Source organism: Neomonachus schauinslandi, chromosome 1 (assembly GCF_002201575.2).
Source record: "Neomonachus schauinslandi chromosome 1, ASM220157v2, whole genome shotgun sequence".
Taxonomy (NCBI): domain Eukaryota; kingdom Metazoa; phylum Chordata; class Mammalia; order Carnivora; family Phocidae; genus Neomonachus; species Neomonachus schauinslandi.
Genome location: NC_058403.1, coordinates 17,286,206 through 17,295,858, shown reverse-complemented (window position 1 = coordinate 17,295,858; position 9,653 = coordinate 17,286,206). Strand labels below are relative to the sequence as shown.

At 50.4% G+C, this 9,653-nt stretch overlaps 1 protein-coding gene across 1 annotated transcript; it reads right to left on the bottom strand.

Annotated features, from left to right (window-relative positions):
* Positions 1 to 335: 335 nt before the first annotated feature.
* Positions 336 to 9,217, bottom strand: ADAMTS1 (ADAM metallopeptidase with thrombospondin type 1 motif 1). Its single transcript, XM_021678039.1, has 9 exons — positions 8,038 to 9,217; positions 6,035 to 6,381; positions 5,536 to 5,668; positions 4,981 to 5,148; positions 4,257 to 4,543; positions 3,853 to 4,039; positions 3,587 to 3,762; positions 2,507 to 2,682; positions 336 to 2,350 (listed from the first exon to the last, which is right to left on the bottom strand). Exons 1-9 carry the CDS (start codon positions 8,720 to 8,722, stop codon positions 1,651 to 1,653), a joined length of 2,859 nt encoding a protein of 952 aa, XP_021533714.1. The 5' UTR covers positions 8,723 to 9,217; the 3' UTR covers positions 336 to 1,650.
* Positions 9,218 to 9,653: the final 436 nt, after the last annotated feature.

Here is a 9,653-nt window from a genome sequence, read left to right as displayed (position 1 = left end):
TGTCTATGGCTGTTTTCATGCTACAACAGCACAGGAAAGTAGTTGTGACAGAGATGATCTGGCCAACAAAGCCAAAAATATTTACTATCTGGCTCTTCACAGAAAACAATTGCCAACCATTGTTGTACGTTTAACAAAATCTATCACAGAGGATATAATAGGTTTCTTTTTTGGTAGCAGTCACATACATTAAGGATACATAAAATACATTTAATTAGAATGAAACCTTATTTCTATAGAATTTAAGAAAATTATTCAGTCTTCAAATTCAGTATTTGTGTCTCAGATTTCCTTCCCAAGAATTAATTCCCATTTAAAAAAAAAAGACACACACATTCAAAAAGTGTTTTCTTTTATTATTTCTAGTAACATATATTGTATAAATACTCTATTTTTATATGCCCTTTTACAAAAGCGATATAACTTAAAAGTTTTATCATTAGAAAGAAATGTATAAAAATAAATATGTTATTATAGGCATTTATTACAAACTATAGTCCTTCTTAGAAGGAACACACAAATACTTATAAAGTATGTAGGATTTATAGTAACATATTTTACTATATACATATGGAAAAAAAAGTCATATTCTCTTTCATAGTAGAAGAGCTGAACAGACATTCACCAGGATATGACTGTTGGACCAGCTGCTGGGGATGGACCTGCTACCCCTCAGTAGCCTCCCCACTGTGAGACAAGTGATCTCCATGTCCCCAAACACTGGGGATCCCATTCTACACACCCCATTCTTATACTGGCATTACATCCTTTTTGTATGATCACCCGGTCTTTCTTGAGACATGAACGGTTTTTTTTTTGTTTGTTTTTTGTTTTTTTTAACATCCACATTCCTAAAGTAGGCTTACATACAGAGGAAAGAAAATAGGAGGTACTGAGCCCATCTTGCCTCCTCTGGCTTTTCCGAGCATCTGATTCATTGCTGCTTTTTTAACCCTTGTAGACTTCCTGCATTTCTACAAACACGTGGAATTATTTGTCAAAATGAAATCACGAATAAAGACACAACAAGGGAACAAGAAAGTAAAGATGGAGTTCACTTGAGTCATCTGAGGTTGTTAAGTATTTCTCTCGCGGTGGACAGTCTTGAATTCTTACCTCTGGGTAGAAAAGATGGCAGAAACAGGTAGCAGCCATAATCAGTGCTGGTTAAAGATGCTATTTGTACCCTTTTCCTCCCTCCGTTGTTAGTGAGGTAAAGTAAGCCCTGTCTGAAACTAAAAAAAATCTCTTCTCTCTCCTGCTTTCCATTCCCCAAACCGCCTGATACAAAGTATTTAATCAGTACCACAAAACAGGGATTGTATACTCCTTAAACTAAGTGTGACAATCGTTTCTATTTTTTTTTTTAAAACTTGTCATAGATGTAACAAAAGGAATAATAATAATGCCCTGGGGCTTTATCATGCTATATCATTGCTCAGAGATTAATAACCCTCATTAACTACCCTATCAGATTTGTAACTGGCAGGATATTCTGACGATCTAACTTCTTCTCTACCTACCTCTACCCTCCCAACTCCTCGACACTCCTTGTCGCTCACTGGCAAGGTACACTGGATCCCTCCAGCCTTCTTGATTTCAGTGCATCAGCCCTTCCACACCTCGTCCTTCCCTCAACACCGACGCTGCTTAACTACATTCTGCCATCGTACAAAAATCTATGTAATGCTTCGGTTTCTTCAAAGGATCACAGCTCTCGTGAGACAAGACCCCCCCATCGTGGGACAGACACTGCAAGGTTCTCTTTTTGTAACCCTTCCCGCAGGTCTTGGAACATGGGGACCAATCCCCTAGCTGCCAGTGGGGGCAGGGCAGGTCCGCGCAGGGTCTGGTGCTGGCCGGCTTCACTTCCTTGGCGCACTCGGAGGCGGGCTGCCCGTTAATGTCCCGACACTCCACCAGTCTCCGCTGCCAGCCCCGTCCGCACGACTTGGAGCATTCGCCCCACTCTTCGATGACCCATTCGGAGAAAGTAGGGATGGCGTTGAAAGATTCCTTCTTCTTCTTCACAAAATAGGTGTACTTGATTTTGGGGCGGAGGGCATTGCCCACTGTGAGGACCTGGATGGTTATGGGCTCTTTGAGAGGGCTGAAGCTGCGGATTCTTTCCAACGAGGCGGAGGAACCACTGTACCTCAGGACGGTCCCTTTGTAGGTAATGTCTTGCTCTAAAGTGGACAGAGTGAAGTCGCCATTCAGGATATAGGTGCCATCGGCAGCTCTGATGGCAAGATAGCTCCCGTTATTTCTGGATCCCCGGTGATTCCGCTGCTTCACTTCGATGTTTGTGGCTCCAGCCGGAATTGTGACGATATCGTGATATCCAGGTCTGCGGGCCAGAAAAAACAGACAGAAGAATCTCTCAGTCCCTTGGCTAATTCTGTTACTTAGCCTGAAACCGTGCTCGTCATTGAGCGTGTGATTTTTACCAGACTCGTAAGATCACATCTAAATAATATCTTTGGGAGTACGTTTTAAAACTCACTTTGCACTGGTCACCGAGCCTGATGTTTTCTTGCACGTAGATCCGTTTCCTCCACAGATGCCACATTTATCAAACTTCTTTTTGGAGTCTATGATACGATCGCAACCAGCTTTTACACACTGTCCCTGCACGCAGACGGAGGTGGAATCTGGGCTACACGGGGTACCGTCAACCACCTGAAGAAGGGAAGAGCAATATATCTGGTGTCACGCGTTAACATAGGAAAGAGATGATGCTCTGATAATTAGGAAAGTTTCTCTCGTTAACATAATGTCTCTGCCTTCCTGACCATCATAGTTAAAACAGAACTCGACGTCTGTCATGTACTACCCTTCTTGGTGACTTTTTCCCCCAGTAGATGCAGACATCTGAAAAAATTATAAATTGTTTTGATGATTTGTTTATTGACCTATCTCACTTCTAGGTAAGGTCAATGAAAGCAGAGCTTGTCACTTTGTTTCCTGCGGTCTGCTCGGTGCCTAAAATAATATCCGGCAATCGTAGATGCTGAATATTCTATGTTAAATCTGCAGCCGGGAAGTATTTTCACAGCCTACGGTGATTACGGCACATGACAACCTCAACCAAAATTCATTTCCTTTTTTTACCTCAGAACCAGATTTATCCCCTCGGCAAAAGAGCAAAATGATGCTTTTTCTAGTTCAATATATGTCCTCAAACACAAGAGTTACCGATGCCCAGACTTCATTTTAATAAGTCCATTTGCACATGCTACTGCCAATCACCAGTTAGTACTTTGGTCCTTGCTTAGGCTATTTTCCAAAACCACTGGGTGGTTGCCATGTGAATTTATCTAACCATAATGGGTTTTTCTTTGTATATCAGAGTAATAACAAGCAATGATAAGAATCCTGAGTGCTGGATTCAAGCTTTATTCATAACTGACAATGACAGTACACTCAAAGTGGGCAGTTGCCAATGTATCTAGAAGACAAGGAGATCCGATTTGAAATGGAACATGTTAATATATAAACTAATGAAACTGCATCATAGGTTGTGTGAAAAAGTCACAATTCAAGCCCTCGTTTCTTAGGCAAGAGTATGAATGAAAGTAACTACCTTGGGCTGCAAAACGAAGAAGAAGCCAATGCCTTTGGCTTGACAGATGAGCTTGCATCTGTCCTTGGGTGAGACTCCAGCATACTTGGGTGTCCACTCCACTGCAGGCCCACTCCCAAAGGAGACTTTAGAAAACTCATTGTGTGCCTCACATTGTTCCTCTCTAAAGGTTTTTCCTGGAAAGAAAAGGATACAATGACATCATCAGTTTTCAACCCTTATCTGCTGGCTTGTGGCCACATGGTTTTTGGCCCATGTCTACTCACCATTGTTGTCTGGACAGTCCTCAATGTTACATGACCTGTAGCGCACGCGCTTGCCTTCACAGTACTTCCCTCCATTTTTGGGGACCGGGTTGTCACATTCCCTCATTGTGTACTGAACTCCTCCACCACACGTTCTCGAACATTCTCCCCAGGGTCCCCATGGTCCCCAGCTTCCATGAACAGGAGTCTGAACAGGGACACAAGCGATCAACATTAGAACTTTCTACAGAGGTCTTTTTAGGAAATAAAAAAGAAAAATAAGGGATAAAGAATCAGCTGTAAAAAGAATCATCAAAGCCACAGACAGGGATGTTTATGGTGGTATCCGATGCTCTAGCATCACTTTGCTCCTTCCAATTCTGAATTTTAAAGGAGTGTGCACATGTTGCGATAGAAAAACTCACATGGAAGTGCATCTTGTCCGTCTTGTTGACACACTTGCCGTTGATACACCATCTGCCTTCCCCACAGCTGGTGCCATCTGCCCAGGGGAAGTGTTTGGTCTGACACACCAGCAGCCCGCCAGACGTGCCTGTGCACCAGAGAGTCATGCACGTGCTGGCTGCATCCAGGCAGTGTTTGGAGTCCTCCCCAAAGGTAAACTGGCACTGCCGGTTGGCATCATACAAGGTCCCGGGGAGATCCGAGGGGAGCTGGATGGGGCTCTGGGGCTTGTCCATCAGACATTCCCCTGCAAAGGAAATGCCAACTCGTATCATAAAGCAGGAAATGAAAACACAGCGAAGGCAGATCAGTTTCAGAAGATAGGTATCACAGGACATGAGATACAGCAGAGTGATCTGAACACTAGAGCTTCTGGGGAAAATGCCAGAGAGGTTTTAAATGATTTGTAAAAGATTGTCCTCAAAGGGGTATTTCTGCGTTAACAGTGATGGTAAGTTATTGTTCTGCTAAAAAACTCAAGTTAATGTACGTTAGGAGCTACTAGGCCAGAAGAATTATCTGTTATTGGGAATTGAGATCTAAAAACGTATGCTCTTGACAATGAGAGTAATTTGGAAGGAGGAGAAATAAAAAGAACCAAAAAGGAGAGAAAGAGCTGGTTTAACTAGAACCTTCCATGTGGAAGCTGGATTACATCTAGAAAGAGGAGCTGAAGCATCTTACCATGACCATTATCCAGAAATGATGTAATCATGTAGGCACTGCAGGGAGACCAAGGCTGGCTGTGGTTCAAGTTGGAAAGCATTGACGCCATCATGTGGGAATTCTGGTCAATGCCATTAATGCTGGCACACTGCTTTGCATCGTCATGGGGCATGTTAAACACGTGGCCTAAGGAGCAACCCGAAACCCACATCAAAATATAGGTCATTTGCAGCATTTTCCCCCCCATCGGGGATTCATCTGTCTCAAAGTGATATTTCTAGAAGAAATGAACTAGTTTGGACACGATGTGCCTGTTTTTCACAAGGTGCAAACAAATAGGTGAATTTCCAAAGGTCCAGAGCCCCTCCTACGTTATTTTGAATCCCAATAAGGTTGGCCGTGTTTAGAATAGTGGAAAAAAAAAAAATGCTTCCCGCAGTTTCTAGAAAGCTCTGGAATCTAAAATAGCAATATAACCTGCCAGCTCCCCCCGTCCCCCATTCAATGAGCACACGGTTTATTGGTCTAATAACTCGTGAAGCAGACTCCACTCCTACCCTGAAATGGACTCACCTAGTTCATGAGCTGTGGTGAAGGCGGCTTGCAAGCCATCATCTTCTATGACTGAGCAGCTTCGGCTGGGATCACATATGGTTCCAACATCAGCCATCCCAAGAGTGTCACACGTCTGGGCCCCACACAGGTCCTAAAAGGAACAGAGGTGGGTCCTGACTCATAGGGACAGACAGCACGAACCTTGGGACCTAACCTTTTGGCAACATGTATCTCCACGTTTGTTTGGGAGCATTTCCACTCACTGTTGCTGAGCTGTCCTTTTGGGACCACTCTGGGCGACTTTAATTAAGATTTTTCTCTAATGCTATTCAAACAGGACTGTGAGACTTGAGATATTAAAATTAAGGAAGACCTAAGGAAAAGGGACCAGGCTAGCCAATTAAAAAAAAAAAAAAAAGGAAGTGCAAAAACACTGGGGAAATGCCTTGTGAATGTTTGCTTGTGATACAGCGGCCTCCCCAGAGGCCAGTCCTGATCTGCAGGGTCTTGCTCTCACCTGTCTGGTGAAGAGAATCGCCGTGTCATAGTGCTCTCCATCCCGGTCACTGGGCGGGTTGTGCTGCTTCTGCCAGTGGCAGAAGTTCCGTAGAGTGAGGGCAGCGTTGGAGGTCACTTCTGGCCCCTTCTGCTCCTCGTAGATGACCAGGATCTTCACTACCACCAGGCTCACTGAATTCCGGATGCTGGGGTGTTTGTACAGTCTGGCTGCCACCGAGAACAAGGTAAGCAGGTAGTGCTTCAGGCCGCTGCCGTGAAACTCGGCCATGGACTGGTCGGCCACGAGCATGGTCTCCACATAGCGGTGGCTGGACACAAACCGCTTCTTTCTTACGCTTCCAGCTCCTGTCAAGAGACAAAAAAGATCGTTTGCTCAGGGGCAGTCTTGCCAAGAATAGTGACCTGCCCAGAGTATATAAGGAAAGCCTAACCCGTCAAAGCAAATAAGCCAAAAATATACCTGGAACAACAATAACAAAAATATTTGCACCTCTTTTCACTGAGAGTGTTATTTTTAAAGATTTTTTTTCCCCTTTATTATTATTTTTTTTCTGTCTACCTGAAATATAAAAGCCATGTGAGTCAGTGAGGGTTCAGCCTTTTTTTTTTTTTGGTGAGCAGGATTTCTTTTGTCCTCTTTGAAATCCTATAAGCTGAACAAGGCAGTATGCTCATCATTCTACCCAGCTGTAGTAAAAACTTGGAGCAAGGGCAGCCCGCAGAGCCCCTGAGTCACTCTTTCACAGGCCAGGACTCAAATCCTGAATGAGATCATCCGGCTCCACGTGGAAGGCCCAGGGCAGGGCTGGGGCCTCTGCCAAGGGGCCGGGCCTGAAGGAATCTCAGCCTGCTCTGCGCTCTCATTCCAGGGGTCCCTGGGGGTGTTCTGCTCTTGCCAAATCCGGGCACAAGGACCACACACTCTGCCCAGCAGCCTACTGCCCTATCCCACTGCCCCAGGGAACTAAAGTTCCTGCCTTGAGCTGTGGGGCCACGTTTGATTATGCAGAAGAGAGCCTTCTGTCTCTTGACTGAAAACCCAGCCCCCAGGGGAGCCCTAACTGGACGCTGACCCTGTAAGGGCTTCAAGGAGCAGATGTCCAGGGGGAAAAGAGGAACATCCGAAAACAAGACACGTGAGAAAGTTAAGGACGAAAAAAGGCACCAAAGTGATAGAATGAAGAGGACAGGACAGTAAGCACCGCACACCACTGAAAGAGTCAGGGTGAGGCGTTGCAGGAAAGATGAGCAGTGACTAACGCTCAACCGAGCTTGAGAGCAGAATTTTGGCCGCGAGAGGGAGCGCAAACTGGGAGGCCGGGTGGGAGGCGCGGAGAGGCGGGGCCAGCTGGGCAAAGACCTCCCAAGCAGGTTCTGCAGAGGGGCCCCGCCGCCGCCAGCCGGTCGGGGTCAGCCTCTTAAGGGGGAAAGGGGCGCAGGCGGAGGCCAGCGGAACAGAAATCTAGCGCAGGCTAGGATCCTGTACAGGCTCGGGGGTTGCGCTCTGCGAGGTTGCCGTCGCTCCTCCGCCCGCCATCTCCGCCCTCCTCTGGGCGCAGGGTGCGCGCACGGGCAGCACCTACGAGACCTAAGCGCAAAGTTGCAACCCGACCGAAGAACACATGCACCGGCGTTAAAAAGAAACTAACAGGACGGCAAGAAGTCATACGCGCTCACACTAAACTAAGGTGGAAGGAGTAGGGTTACCAACTCCTCCCTTCCCTGTCGAAACGCTGCGCCTTAGCAGAAAATCGCTGATTTGTCTGTCTTCTCTTGATCATTCGTTATTCGGGCAAACGGGATTCTGTTCTAGCAGGATGGGTTGAGTTCGACAACCCAAACCTCAAGCCACATTCTTCCACACCTGGCCTCCGTCCTTTCCGCAGACATATGTGCCTGCCTGCGCACAGGAGTTCACCCTCAACACGCGCCGCACAGAGACAGTGGGGAAAGGGGGATGAATGGAGAGACAAGTGAGAGCAACTCTTCAGGGATCCATACCTGTCGGCTGTCCCGCCCGCTGCGGCGCCGGATCCCGCCGCGGCCACTGCGCCCGGGCGTCCTCGCCCTCCCGGCCCGCGCCCCTCGCGATCCGGGTCTCGTCGTCCGTGACCCCGCACTTGGCGCCGCCGCCGCCCCGCCGCCTCCGCCGCAGGAGATGGAACTGGGGCCGCTCCGGCGGCTCCTCCCCGGCGGCGGCGGCAGCGGCAGAGGGGGCGAGACGCTCGGTGGCGGCGACGGGCGCGGGCTGGATGAAGTACTCCTCGCCCTGCAGGTAGAAGGCGCCGCGCACGCCCTCGCAGAGGCTGAGAGCGGCGGCCGAGCCGGAGTCGCCGTTCACCGTGCCGGAGTAGAAGCAGTGCGCCAGGTCGCCGGCGGTGTCCGGACGCAGCGCGTCGGGCCCGGGCCTGCGCCCCACGGTCTGCAGCGTGAAACCCGGCGCCAGGAAGCCGCGGTCGGGCTGCAGCTCCAGGTGCAGCTGCCGACCGAAGGCGTCCAGGCGGAGGTGCGTGGTCGTGTGTCCCGGCGCGCGCTCCAAGGCGGGCTGCACCAACTCCTCGTCTTCCTCTGCGGGGCGCCCGCGCGCGCCCGGCAGGAGCAGCAGCGCTGCAGCGGCCGCGAGCAGTAGCAGCGCGGCCGCAGGCTGTGAGCTCCGAGGCCGCCGCGCCGGCTCCGCGTTCCCCATGTCGCTGCCTCCTGTGCGCCTTCGAAACCCCGCGGGGACCGGTCGCTGCACCCGAGTCTCGGGAGGCACCGCGCGCCGCAGTGCACGGAGCGAGGGGGCTATTGTTCGGGTCGGGAGCACAGAGCCTCGCTGGCCTCACTCTGGGTTGTTACAGTTACTATTATTCTTTGAAAGTGCGCGCAGAGCCGGCCGCGGACAGGACTCCCGGAGTCACTGGGAAAGAGGCGCTGCAGTTCTGCGGGCGCGCGGGAAGTTTTTCTTCTAGCGCAGAGTTGGAGGCACCGCGCAGCAGGGACTGGCAGGGAGGCTGCTTGCAGGGACGAGGAGTGCCCTGGGACGCCTCCGGGGCAGGGGGCAACGGGCAACGCGAGGATCGGTGCCTGGAGCCCCTCTTCGGTCTCCGCCTTGGCCGCAGGGCTGCTGGCTTTGCGCAAGACTCGGTCCTCTCGGCCCTACTCTGCTGCGCCCTGGCTTTGCAGTGGCCCCTGGCGTGGAGCCGCTCTCCAGCGAGTGCAAAGAACCAGGCGGCCCGGGCCGCCCTTTTATAGTCTCGACTGCGTCTCCACCTCCCTCCCCCCACCCTTCTCTTTCCCTCTTGGCCGCCTTTCCATCCCAAAGACACCGCCCCCTAAACTCAGTCGGTGCTAAACCGCGCTCAGCGCCGCGGGCCCGGGCGGGGGAGGGGACGGCCTCCGCGCTGGCAGGGCGCCAAGGCCTCGTCAGTCTGGGGGCGGAAGACGCAGGAGGGCCGCTGTGACCAGCATTTTGTGCGTCTGGGGCTGATGCGGGGAGAAGGTACTCCCTTCCACTGCGCCTTCGCTTTCGCGGGCTTCCCGGACCACCCTCCCTTCTCGCCGCCCTTGTGCGGGAGCGCAGTTCGCGCGCTGGGCTGCAGTTCCCAGAAGGGACGGTGGCGGTGGAGAGCTGAGTC